The sequence below is a fragment of the Macaca mulatta genome, chromosome 5, assembly GCF_049350105.2.
Source record: "Macaca mulatta isolate MMU2019108-1 chromosome 5, T2T-MMU8v2.0, whole genome shotgun sequence".
NCBI classification, from domain to species: domain Eukaryota; kingdom Metazoa; phylum Chordata; class Mammalia; order Primates; family Cercopithecidae; genus Macaca; species Macaca mulatta.
In genome coordinates, this window is record NC_133410.1 from 159,270,001 (window position 1) to 159,284,868 (window position 14,868).

General features: G+C 36.5%; 1 protein-coding gene across 5 annotated transcripts in view; it reads right to left on the reverse strand.

Annotated features, from left to right (window-relative positions):
- LRBA (LPS responsive beige-like anchor protein) overlaps window positions 1-14,868 on the reverse strand; it is a 766,998-nt gene that overhangs the window by 419,183 nt on the left and 332,947 nt on the right. For all 5 annotated transcript variants that reach the window (XM_028848808.2, XM_028848811.2, XM_028848807.2 and 2 more), the window contains exon 37: window positions 357-523. In XM_028848808.2, the coding sequence (XP_028704641.1) occupies window positions 357-523 (167 nt within the window). The remainder of the gene's footprint in view (window positions 1-356; window positions 524-14,868) is intronic.

A 14,868-nucleotide genomic window follows, 5' to 3' on the forward strand; every position in this document is an offset into this window, starting at 1 on the left:
TAAAAATTTGGCTATAAGTGTAGATAGTAAGATAGTTTAAGTGCTTCCCTTAATAATTCATCTCAAAAGGAATAAGTAGATAAAGCAAATATTATTTTGGAAGTAGTTGAGGAAACTGATCTACAAAGATCCACAATTGTACCCATACTGATTGGATAAATATGGATCTATAAAGATCCATAATTGTACCCATACTGATTTTCTCCTTCCCTTTGGCTTTAAATTCATACAGACGATGAAATACAAAATTAAATTACTCTCTTCTTCATCTGGCTTTGATCATATCCAAAGTCATTTATCTAAACCTAAGCCATCTACAGAAAATCAGTGGCCAAATCCTAAAGGTATCCCTTTACCTCACTGCAGAATTTCCCCAGGCTCCATGCTTGTCTGTGAGAATGTTGATAATTTTCTGGATTAGTTGAGTTGCTGTCACATGGTCACGATATTTTGCTGCTCTTATCAAATGATCACACATCTTCTCATCTTCTCGTTTCTCTGCAGAATACTGGGCACACAGTGACTTGGAGAGAAAAAAAATTAATACTATAAAAAATATGAAAAAAAAACCTTTAAAATCCATTATGAAATAATCTTTACCCTAAATCAAAACAACCAAAATTTTAAATCTACTTTTACATTCCTCATTAACCTAACGACTGAGATTTAGTGATCTGCTCTTTCAGTAAAACATCCCACAAGAATTTACTTCTGTGAAGTCAATCATGAGATACACTCAGAAGTGGTAAACATTCAAGTAGAGACCTGAACAATGAGACAAAGACAGTCTTGTAAGAAGCAGGGGCCCAGCACGACAAACAGCATGAAGTGAAGTTGCAAAGGACTTGAGACATAGTGAATAAGGAGAATAATGGTAAGAAATAATTTTCAAAAGGCAGGCCAAGGCCACATCATTTGTATTATGGTAAGGAGTTTAGATTTTATTCAAATGTAATGGAATCCCAGTAGAGAATTTTATGCATATAGCCGCTATTTAGAGAATAGATGGTAGTGGGACAAGAGAAGTGAAGTTCGCAGTTATGAGGCTACTGCAGAGGGCCAGAAAAGAGACAACAGCAGCTTACAATAGTAAATTGAGCTAGTTCTAAACACCTTTAGAACATGAAACTGTTTGGTCTTTTAAGTCCTAGCAAAATATACCAAAAGCACTGGGATTGCCTGGGATCTTATTTAAAATGCAGAGTCTCATGCCCCACCCCAAATCTATTCACTTTGTGTTTGAATTTTAATTCTCAGGCAATTTATATACATTAAAGTCTGAAAAGCACTGTCTTAGATATCAATTTTGCCCAAAAAAAAAACCTTAGAATTATTTGTCAGTAATCAGATACACTATAATTGCTAGTTTCCAAAATGCTTATTTCTCTTCTTTTGAAATTCAGAAGATTGTGGTGTCACGTTTATGATACTGTAGTTAAGGCATCGTTTAAAATAAGAAAACAAAGATGGATGTAAACTTGGTCCTTTGTTCTATTCAGTGTCTACTGGAGTCCTCCCCCACCACCCCCACACACACATCCTTTGATAGATAAGTAACCTAAACTTGATGTTGGAACAAACATCACTAGTTTACATATGGAATATACACTGTGGATGCTTGCCTCTCCTACAGTATACCAGTTTTGATAAATTGCTACCACGCACTACTCCCACCACCACCCCAGCAACAAACAGGAGTCCTGATTGTCCTAAACCAATCAGGTAATAAACACACTCACACTGGCAAACTGTATTAGGGAAGAACACTTGATGTAACTGGTACAGGTAGGGTAAAGTTCAAGATTTTGTTGGACAGTTAGTTCCCTCCTTCCTCTCAGGGTGTAAAAGAAGCAGCACACAATTCTAGGAGTATTGGAAGCTCTCTGTACCATGAGGGTAGCTGGCCTGAAGATACAGCCAAAATGAGAGCAGAACTATAAAAACTGAAGAAAAATAGAGCTCCTTCCAGATGGAATCACGAACTTCCGGATCAATCAAATTCTCAAGACCAGCCTACCTTTAGAACCCCTATGAGACTTTTTAAAGACTTTTTTAAGAGCCAATAAACTCCTGCTCATTGTAAACCAGTAGAAACGTCCAAAAAAAAAATGGTTTTTTTGTTCCTTACACCAAAAGCAATTCATCCTTTGCATGCTGTATATGTACATGCACAAGGAATCAAATATATATATATATATATATATATATATATATATATATATATATATATTTTTTTTTTTTTTGGAGACAGTCTTGCTCTGTTGCCTAGGCTGAAGTTCAGTGGCGCAATATTCTTGGCTCCTCTGCCTCCCAGGTTCAAGCAATTCTCCTGCCTCAACCTCCCGAGTAGCTGGGACTAGAGGCGCCCGCCACCACGCCCAGTTAATTTTTTTGTATTTTAATAGAAACAGTGTTTCACCATGTTGCCCAGACTGATCTCGAATTCCTGAGCTCAGGCAATCCACCAGCCTCGGCCTCCCTAAGTGCTGGGATTACAGGCGTGAGCCACTGTGCCCGGCCAGGAATCAAATATCTTAGTATGTGCAAAACACTATGCTAGGGAGATGAAAAGCTGAATTTAATAAAGAGGAATTTTAGAAGTTAGTTTTGGGTGGGAATAAAGGAAACCTTTAAAGCAAAGACAAGGCAGAAAAACAAGCGAGGGACAAAGCAAGAGAGTTTGACCCAAGTACAAAATACAGGTAGAACGACTAACAGACTGTAGAAATTCTGGAATGCAGAATGAGTATAGAAAAAAGTCACAGGAGTCACAGTATACTTATACAAATGACTACAAGATTGGGAAGCAAAACAAAAACCAGGTTACGGTATCACCCTTGCTAATATCTCCTGTCAGTCGTGATCAATTCACTCATTTACCTCTTTAGGTCTAAATGTCCTAATCTGCAAAATTAGCAGATTACATTAGATCCAAGATTGCGTCAATCCGAAGATCCTGGGCAACCTCTGTGAGGGTACTTGAGGGTACCTGAGTTCAACATCTCAGAGATGTTCACTGGTAAAGGCAAACTGTTTATTTAAACACTGATGTGGAGAAAATAAATCCTAATAAGAACTAGATTAACTGATGAGAAATTAAAAGTAAACTTGATATACTGTACTTTTTTGTTTGTCTGTTTGTTTGTTTGTTTGAGACAGAGTCTCGCTCTGTCACGCAGGCTGGAATGCTACGGCGCAATCTCTGCTCACTGCAAGCTCCGCCTCCTGGGTTCACGCCATTCTGCCTCAGCCTCCCGAGTAGCTGGGACTACAGGCGCCTGCCACCATGCCAGGCTAATTTTTTGTATTTTTTTTTTTTTTAGCATTGACGGGGTTTCACTGTGTTAGCCAGGATGGTCTCGATCTCCTGACCTCGTGATCTGCCCATCTCGGACTACCAAAGTGCTGTGATTACAGGCGTGAGCCACCACACCTGGACCATAGGCTATATTTTTTTAAAAGATTGACCCAAACAAACCACAAGAGAGTTCACTTGTCAAAAATATGATTTGAGCAAATAAAAGAAAATGATTAAGAAATATATGAAAGGGCAGTAGTTTAAGTGAAGATAATTAGGAAATTATTTCATTGTAACAAAAATGTCAACTGATATGTCATATTGTTATATATTCACACAAGAACTGAGAAACATTCTATAGGTTATTTCATATCTAACCCAACCATACACTAAAACAAAGAGTACGAAATGATAAGACACTCACAGAACCGTAAACTTCCAACATTCTCTACTATATATCCATATCTGTCCTTGTCTAACTTCACCTAAGAGGAAATTCAAATCTACTGATGAGATTTACAAAATCACTGGTTTCTGAAATGCTATGAAACACCACATACCTTCATACTAAACAGTATTAAAAGTAACCAAAAACATATTATTAAATAGCTTATCATTTCTATCTCATTAATATTATAATAATTTAATATCAAATTATATTTTGTAAACATTTGATGAGCTACTAAAGTTTGTTCGAAAAGGCATAATTCTCAAAACAAGGGCTCAAGGTAAGCTCAATGGTAAAATGCTTTAAAGTGTTCTTTAATGGATCCTTCTTTACAATTTGAACAGCAACTTTTCATATCTGACATAAAATCTATAGATATAAATCACATTAAAGGGCTATTCTTTCCTGATTATCAATCTCTGTCTCTTTGTGGAACATTAGGGTCACATCTGACCTAGAAACATGATAAAAGAAAACCAAACAAGAATGTTTCATAAAGATATGATGAACTTGTAACTATTTATTTAAATGCCCTTATAATGTAATTTGAAGATGTTCTTATTTAAAAACCAATAATAAATTCTATGTATGAAATATCATTCAAAGTCATGTGGAGATAAGAAATATTTACTTTAGAATCAAATACATACTACTTATTTGTAGTATACATATTTGTGTATGTATGTATACTTGTATTTGGAGATTGAGTGGAGGTACAAGAGACATTAACAAATATTGCTATTTATCAGTAACATAAACGGTCAGATCTAAAATGTTCATTCAATTTTAAGGCAGAATTTTTTTTGTTTTATATCAACTTTTCTGTGTTCCTATTGTAAGCACTATATAAACTAGATAATATAACTTCACAACATGGCCACAAAATATTTGATTATAAAAAGAAAAAAAAATAAGCATTTGGGGAACAATTCTATTTTACATGATTATTGTTAAAGAAACCTAAGATTTGTAACCAAAGAATGAAGAAACTCAATATAGGATAAATAAAACTCCTCAGAAGAAATTCAGTCACTCACAGTAAAGAGACAAATTGACCATTTTAGCTCTTTAAATGTAAATGAATAGAGACAATATTTAATTTTTCCTTCCAGATGTCATGGCTTTACCTAATTTTACTATTCATCCTTTGCATGAAAGTAAGAGAGGACACAAACAAATGGAAAAACATTACATGCTCATGGATAGGAAAAATTAATATCGTGAAAATGGCCATACTGCCCAAAGTAATTTAGAGATTCAATGCTATCCCCACCAACCTACCAATGACTTTCTTCACAGAATTAGAAAAAAAAACTACTTTCAATTTCATATGGAACCAAAAAAGAGGCCATAGCCAAGACAATCCTAAGCAAAAAGAACAAAGCTGGAGGCATCACACTACCTGACTTCAAACTATACTACAAGGCTACAGCAACCAAAACAGCATGGTACTGGTACCAAAACAGATATATAAGACCAATGGAACAGAACAGAGGCCTCAGAAATAATACCACACATCTATAACCATCTCATCTTTGACAAATCTGACAAAAACAAGCAATGGGGAAAGGACTCCCTATTTAATAAATGGTGCTGGGAAAACTGGCTAGCCATATGCAGAAAACTGAAACTGGACCCCTTCCTTACACCTTCTACAAAAATTAACCCAAGATAGATTAAAGATTTAAATGTAAGACCTAAAATCATAAAAACCCTAGAAGAAAACCTAGGCAATAACATTCAGGACATAGGCATGGGCAAAGACTCATGACTAAAACACCAAAAGCAATGGCAACAGAAGTCAAAAGTGGCAAATGGGATCTAATTAAACTAAAGAGCTTCTGCACAGCAAAAGAAACTATCATCAGGGTGAACAGGCAACCTACAGAATAAGATAAAATTTTTGCAATCTATCCATCTGACAAAGGGCTAATTCCAAGAACCTACAAGGAACTTAAACAAATTTACAAGGAAAAAACAAACAACCCGATCAAAAAGTGGGTGAAGGATATGAACAGACCCTTTTCAAAAGAAGACATTTATGTGGCCAGCAAACATGAAAAAAAGCTCATCATTACTGGTCATCAGAGAAATCCAAATCAAAACCACAATGAGATACCATCTCATGCCAGTTAGAATGGCAATCATTTAAAAAGTCAGGAAACAACAGATGCTGGAAAGGATATGGAGAAATAGGAACACTTTTACACTGTTGGAGGGAGTATAAATTAGTTCAAGCATTGTGGAAGACAGCGTGGCAATTTCTCAAGGATCTAGAACTAGAAATATCATTTGATCCAGCAATCCCATTACTGAGTATACACCCAAAGGATTATAAATCATTCTACTATAAAGACACATTCACAGGCATGTTTATTGAGGCACTATTCACAACAGCAAAGATTTGGAACCAACCCAAATGTCCATCAATGTTAGACTGGATAAAGAAAATGTGACACATATATTCCATGGAATACTGTGCAGCCATAAAAAAGGATGAGTTCACGTCCTTTGCAGGGACATGGATGAAGCTAGAAACCATCATTCTCAGCAAACTAACACCAGAACAGAAAACCAAACACCGCATGTTCTCACTCATAAGTGGGAGGTGAACAGTGAGAACATATGGACACAGAGAGGGAAACATCCTACACAGGGGCCTGTCCGGGAATGGAGGGCAAGGGGAGGGATAGCATTAAGAGAAATACCTAATGTAGATGACAAGTTGATGGGTGCGGCAAACCACCATGGAATATGTACACTTGTGTAACAAACCTGCACGTTCTGCACATGTATCCCAGAACTTAAAGTATAATAAATAAATAAACAAACAAACAAACATTTTTTAAAAGTCCTAAAAGATTTAAAAAAAAAAAAACAGAAATGGAAAATATTAATAGACATATTCTCTACTAAAGAAATTGAACTCAACTACTTTACCACAAAGAAATCTCAGGCCCACATAGTTATATCGGTGAATTCCACCAAACATTTAAGAGGAAATAATACTGAGGCCAGTCAAGATGGCTCACACCTGTAATACCAGCACTTAGGAAGGCTGTGTCGGGAGGATCACTTGAGCATAGGAGTTGGAGACCAGCATGGGCAACATGGTGAAACCCCACAGCTACAAAAATACAAAAATCAGCCAGGTGTGGTGGCATGCACCTTTAGTCCTAGCTACCTGGGAAGCTGAGGTGGGAGGATGGCTTGAGTCCAGGAGGCAGAGGCTGCAGCAAGCCGAGATTGTGCCACTACACTCCAGCCTGGGTTACAGAGCCAAGAAGAAGAAGAAATAATAATGAAGAAACAAAATTTACAAAAGCATGAAAAATATGTAATACTTAGCTACATTTTAAAATTTATACAGATCTTATAAAAAATAAAACCATAAAAACTAAAAAAATAAAATGACAAAATATTGTTAAGAGAAATTAAGAAGCTAAATGAATATACAATTTATATATACAAAATATAGTTTATAGATTTAAAGATTCGATATTTTAAAAATTGATTTTATATATTCAACACGATCTTACTAAATATCTTTAGCAATTCTTATAAATACTGAAAGGCTGATTCTAAAACATACATAAAAACAGAAGGTAGGCCAGGCCAGGTGGCTCATGCCTGTAATCCCAGCACTTTGGGAGGCCGAGGCAGGTGGATCACGAGATCAGGAGATCGAAACCATCCTAGAAAACAAGGTGAAATCCCATCTCTACTAAAAATATAAAAAAAGTAGCTTGGCATGGTGGCACATGCCTGTAATCCCAGGTACTCAGGAGGCTGAGGCGGGAGAATCGCTTGAACCAGGGAGTCGGAGGTTGCAGTGAGCCGAGATCACACCACTGCACACTGCACTCCAGCCTGGAGACAGAGTGAGACTCCATCTCAGGGAAAAAAAAAAAAAGAGAGAGAGAGAAGGTAATAACAGCAAAGCAACTTTAGAAAACTAAGTTGTAAGACTTTACACCCTTCCAACTATACTATAAAACTAGAAATGAGGATGGGCGTGGTGGCTCACGCCTGTAATCCCAGCACTTTGGGAGGCCGAGACGGGTGGATCACGAGGTCAGGAGATCGAGACCATCCTGGCTAACACGGTGAAACCTTGTCTCTACTAAAAATGCGAAAAATTAGCCAGGCGGGGTGGCGGGCGCCTGTAGTCCCAGCTACTTGGGAGGCTAAGGCAGGAGAATGGCGTGAACCCTGGAGGAGGAGCTTGCAGTGAGCCGAGATCGCACCACTGCACTTCAGCCTGGGTGACAGAGCAAGACTCCGTCTCAAAAAAAAAAAAAAAAAAAAAAATTTTAAACAACTGCCCTTTTTTTTTTTTTTTTTTTTTTAAGACAGAGTCTCTCTCTGTCGCCCAGGGTGGAGTGCAGTGGCTGGATCTCAGCTCACTGCAAGCTCCGCCTCCCGGGTTCACGCCATTCTCCTGCCTCAGCCTCCCGAGTAGCTGGGACCACAGGCGTCCGCCACCATGCCCGCTAATTGTTTGTATTTTTTTTGTAGAGGCGGGGTTTCACCATGTTAGCCAGCATGGTCTCGATCTCCTAAACTTGTGGTCTGCCCGCCTCGGCCTCCCGAAGTGCTGGGATTACAGGCCTGAGCCACCACGCCTGGCCCAACACCTGCTCTTTAAAAGAACAATTTATAAAATGAAAGGTAAGCCACAAATTGAGAAAAAATATTTAACATACATATAAATTACAAATGAATTCTTTAAAGAATATATAAAGAATTCATACAACTAAATAAGACAACCCAATTAAAAATAATGAGCACAGGATTTGAACAGGCATTTCACAACTGGCTAATAAGCACATGAGAAGATGCTTAGTCAGTAGAGAAATGCAAATAAAAATCACAATAAGCTATCACTATACACCCACCAGACCGGCTAAAATTTAAGAGCTACAATACCAAGCACTGACAAGAACATGGAACAACTGGAACTCTCATATCTACTTTGGTGGTTGAATTGTAAAGTCATCAACTACTTTGGAAAACAGTTTGTCAGTTTCTTGTAAGCTTAAACATATACTTACAGGAGCATGTAGCAATTCTACTCCTAGGTATTTCCTCAAAAGGAGTAAGTACATATTTCCACAAAAATAACTGGTATGAAAATGCCCATGGTGCATTTAGTCATAAAAGCCAGACACTGAAAACAACTCAATATCTGCTTATAGCTGAATGGATAAACAAAATAATTCAACTTAGTATTTTAAAAAACAAACCAATAATACACACAACAATGTGAACAAATATCAGAAAGTTTATGCTGGCCAAAATAACCCAGAGTACCTACTATTTGATTCCACGTATATAAAATTTTATAGCAGATAAAACTATCTATAATAACAGAAATCAGATCACTGGTTGTCTGGGACTGGATATGAATATATGGAGAGGAATTGACCACAGTGGATCACAAGGGAATTCTCGAGGATGACCCAAATCTCCTATATCTTGATTGTAATGGTAACACAGATACACACCTTTATCATAACTCCTCCAATTGTATACTTAAAATTTTATTACATGCAAACTATACTTCAATAAAGTTTATTTAAGAATTGTTTGTTTTTTCAGACAGTAGTTTACTCTATTGCCTAGGCTGGAGTACACTAGTGTGATCTTGGCTCACTGCAACCTCAATCTCTTGGGCTCAAGTGATCCTGCCACTTCAGTCCCCCAAGTAGCTGGGACTAGAGGCACGCACCACCACGCCCAGCTAATTTTTTCTATTTATTGTAGAGATTAGGTCTCACTATGCTGCCCAGGCTGGTCTCAAACTCCTGAGCACAAGCGATCCACTCACCTCGGCCTCCCAAAGTGCTGGAATTACAGGCATGAGCCACTGCGCCCAGCAAGAAGTGTTTAAAAGGTGAATGGACAAAGTATAGATGGAGAAAGCAGTTAAAATACTCCTGCTAAAAAATAGGCTCATATAGCAAATAGGTAAATACCTTCTACAAATAAATGAGGAACAGACAGATAACCAATAAGAAACTGGGTAAGAGAGCAACATGTACTCACAAAAGCAAAAAACGGAAAACATATAACAAGCAGAATAGACTCAATTCTTTTAAAAATTCAAAATGAAAGTACAACTACCAGAATGCCAAGATAAAAATTATCAGTCAATTGTTGATGAGAATGCTGAACAATGAGAACAACTCTACATTGAAGCTGGGCATGGTATATACTTTCACAAGATAGTGTGGCAATATCTATTAAAAGCGAAAATATGAACATTTTGTAATCAAGTAATTCCACCATACAGAAATGGATGAGGACATGCACCAGACATATAAAATGTTCAAAGTGCATTATTCATAATAGCTAAACACTTAAAACAACCAACCAAACAAAAGAGATTATTAAAAAACTAATGGCCTACATATTCATAAAAGCTAAAGATTGGAAATAATCCAATGGCCTATCAACAGTAGAAAGAGGTAATGAACAGCCAGCAGTCTATACATAATGGAATACTATGTAGTAATGAAAGTGGAGTTGAAACATGTAAGAAAATAATTAAATTTTGGAAACATAATGTTGAAATAAAATTTCCAGAATAAAATACATATAATTCCATTTATGTAAGGATCGAAAATTGTGCAAGAAATTATAGTGCTAAAAGAAACATACTTAAGTTTTGAAAGAATAAAACAAAAGCAAATGTCAACCATAAAATTCAGAACAGTGGTTATCTTAACAGGGTAGAAAGGGGTTGTGATTGGACAGCTAGAAGACTTCTCACAAACTCTTTGTTTCAGTATCACAAAAAAATTAAATTAATGATGTTAAACATACATTGTTTCTAAAGATAGGTTTTCAGAGTAATACGTTTTTAAAGAAACAGGTTATAAAAAGCAAAATTTTATTAAGTTTGCAATTAAGTTCTTATTAAGTTTTGAAATAAAAATAAATTACACACAATTTTAATGATAAAATAGCAAGCCCTTTTCCTAAATTAATAATGTTTAATGATAATTAAACAATTTATGTGTTGGTCTAAAAGTTTTGTATTTAAAACCTTTTTAAGACTTTTAAAAGAAACACATACTTGCTTTTAAAAACAAATCAAAGAACAATGCCATAAAAAAGAAAAAGAAATTTCTCTTTTCTACTTCCTCCCTGTTTGGTCAGTTGCTTTCTACAGAGGTAGTCACTGTTTAGAGTAAGATGTCATTCCTATATAATGGAATCAAACTGTGCATCATTCCATTTCAGGACCTTCTTTCTTTTACATGGCTACAGATTATTACATTTTTAGTTAACCAAGCATTGCTTCTGCTAAACACATTTAAGTGTAGTACTTTACTTCTCAATTTGTCTTAAAATCACTTATACTATAAATTACTTGTCTCACTGAAAACAATTTAAAAGTGATATCACTTCAGGGACAATAAATGAAGAAGTTTCTCAATATTTCACTTTTGGAGGTCTTTGTACTTGATCCCCTACCTTAGATTTAAAGCGTGATCTTTAAAAAAAAAAAAAAAAAAAAAAAAAAAAAAAAAAAAAAACTATCTACAGAAACTCAGAAAGACTCATAGAAAAGACAGAAAAATGAAAGCTTAAAAATGTCGACAGCAAACAAAAGTCAACCCATGATAATGTGTGACAGCCATCTTTAATTCTGAAGTGATTCCTCTGTCATGCAATGACTCGAAGTATTGATTTCTCTCAGCATGAAAAAGCCTAAGCCAATGAAACAGATAGAGCAGCATCCCCCTTCTCCCTTCCCCTGATAACAGCATTCAAGGTTAAAACAGGCAAAACACTTATCAAAGTATCTCTTCCATTTCTTCTTGTTTTAATAGAATGGATACAACGTGTTGGGTTCTTATCTTTACAAACTATAGTCCTCAGACAATATTTTTAAATAATTTGAAGATTAATATAGGATCTTCTATTCTTTTACTTTACACTTTTAGTAATAAAAAACCTTTCTTCTGTGAACTCTTAAGTATATATAATATTTGTCTACCAGACTGTAGAGATGGCAAAGGCCTATTTCTACAAAAAAAAAGAAAATTAGCCAGGCATGGTGGCACACATCTGTAGTCCCAGCTACTTGGGAGACTGCAGTAGGAGGATTGCTTGAGTCCAGGAACTCGAGGCTGCAGTGAGCCGAGATTACACCACTGTACTCCAGCCTGGGTGACAGAAGAAACCCTGACTCAAAAAAGTTAAAAAAAAAAAAAAAAAAAAAAGGCCGGGCGCGGTGGCTCAAGCCTGTAATCCCAGCACTTTGGGAGGCCGAGATGGGCGGATCACGAGGTCAGGAGATCCAGACCATCCTGGCCTACACGGTGAACCCCGTCTCTACTAAAAAATACAAAAAACTAGCCGGGCGAGGTAGCGGGCGCCTGTAGTCCCAGCTACTCGGGAGGCTGAGGCAGGAGAATGGTGTAAACCCGGGAGGCGAAACTTGCAGTGAGCTGGGATCCGGTCACTGCACTGCAGCCTGGGTGACAGAGGGAGACTCCGTCTCAAAAAAAAAAAAAAAAGTCTGGGCGCAGTGGTTCACACCTGTAATCCCAACACTTTGAGAGGCCAAGGCAGGTGGATCACAAGGTCAGGAGTTCAAGATCAGCCTGGTCAAGATGGTGAAACCCCGTTTCTACTAAAAATACAAAAATTAGCTGGGCATGGTGACAGGTGCCTGTAATCCCAGCTACTCGGAAGACTGAGGCAGAGAAGTGCTTGAACCCAGCAGGTGGAGGTGGCAGTGAGCTAAGATCACGCCACTGCACTCCAGCCTGTGTGACAAAGTGAGACTCCGTCTCCCAAAAAAAAAAAAAAAACAGGGAGAGTTTCACAGAGGAATTAAAGTACCTGTTCACCAAGAAGAAAGGGATAGAAAAAATAAAATATAAAAAATAAAAGAGGCCAAAAACGAAGAGAACAAGCTCAAATACATGCATTTTTTAAGCAAAGATAGGAATAACAGAATGAGACATGTAATAAAGAGCCTTCTCTTTTTAAATATCCTGATACATGTTTATATTTTCCTTGGGTAACTAATATTTTTACCAATTACCTTCATAAAGGAATTATTCCTCAAAGGTTTATATAGATCCTTTAACATATAAAATATTAACTAGATTTATATTTCTCAGCTGATGATTGTTATAATGCTATAATTTCTTTCATTCATATTCAAGTGCATTGCCAACACAGACCATTTCAAAACAACACACCTGAATATTAACTCGGTTATAAGCACTGTTTCTCAAACCACCTGTAGTGAAGGGCCATTTTTGGGTTTTTTTAACCTTTTTAAATACATTGAGCACTGATGCCTTTGATGACACTGCCAGTCATTCAAGCTGTAAAACTCTTTAAATATTCAATTTCTGTACTCAGCTCTTTGTGGATTACTAAGAAGTAATTTGGTCAGCAGACGACACTTAAACAGCACTAATATAAAAAGATATGTAGAAGGAAACTATTTTTATCAACTCAAGTATTGCCATTTTGCTTTGTATGGTAAAATACTTGCTTTGCAAAATAAAATACTTTGTATTATAAAATACTTGATCTTATATTCAGTGCTTTAATTTTTATTAATAAACCAGAAACAACAATAAATATTCTAAATGCACATGAGAAAAGCTTAAATTATAAACAAATGTTGTATGAAATACACAGTAAAGATTTTTAATTAGCTTAGTTTCCTATTGATCTTTATTTTAAAATCCATTAAGAAAAGGAAGGCTTTACATTAGTACATGATCTGGTCTACGGTTAAGATAACCAGAAGATACCATAAACTGAAAGCTTAAGTAAAGGCTCAATATATCTATGGGGGATATATTCAGACATTTTCTTAGAAGAGATGTTCAACAGCATTAAGAGGTCTGGTTTTCAAAATACATTTTATAAGAACGTACTTAGAAGATAATGAAAAAACACTCTTCCAGTTTGGATTTCATTTGATCAACACTGCCTGCAACAGTTTTACCTACATATAAACCTTTTGCTTTTTCTAGCTTGCTAGCTTTAATAGAAATATAGTAATATTAAACATCCAGGTAAAACAGCTGTTTTCTTAACCTGGTACAGCATCACTTAACAATCTGCAAAGACTCATCGATTCACTTTTTAGTGGTCTTCCTTTATCCCAATGACAGTTCCTTTAGTTTTACAAACAGCTCACAAATTATTATTTCTTGTTATATGTATGTATATACCTGTGCCTTATACAGGTGAGAATATGATGTTCAAAAGATACCTACAGAAGAGTAACAGCAGAAAATATTGAGGCCTTTCTTTTAACCTGGTCATTTTCAAAAGGCTAAAGTTGAGAGTAAGACAAGGTAAAACACATCATGGAAGAATCTCTAAAAATAGTGTGTTCAAGACTAAATACACAAGATTTTGGATATGAAAACTGAAAAATATTATTATTGCATAGTCCAGGTCTGTAGAAGGCAGAGCATATATGATAAACTGGGGTAAGAGTTTCCTTAAAAAAATTTGATGGTACTGTTATCACTCAACCTGAGGCAAGAAAAAAGAGTAACATTGGATTGAGGAAAAACCAAGATTCTTCTCTAAGAGAGGAAGCAGGTTAGCCTGAACTCGAGAAGGAATCTTGTCAAAAGAGCTCTCACTGTTGGGGAGCTGAACTAGCTTCTGCAACATGGCCAAGGGAGAAGGCCTGGGGAGAGAGGGAGACAGAGTCAAGAGAAAACTGCCTGTTCAAGAGTGTGGCCTATGAATCCTAGGAGATGCAATAACTAGTATTGTTTTGTTTTCCTCTTCTGCATTGTGGTGTCCTTCTATCATTACAAGGCCCACAGAAGAGAAAAGGAGAGGTCTACGTTCATGCTTTGGGCAACAGGATAAAGAAAAACAGCTACTGCCTGGAAAAGTTGTTTGTCAGATGGGAAGAGGTATCCTCCAGAGCTCTGACGCAACTCTATCCAGCAATAGTGTGGACAGGAACCTGATAGCAGAGATAAGAGGCCTAGATTCACTGTGGCACATATAAGCATTCAATTTCCAGAGATTACTTCAAAGAAAAAAATAGCTGTTATTGAACACTTAATATGGATTCAGAGTAATGGGTACATTAGGTTTGTCAAGTCCTATT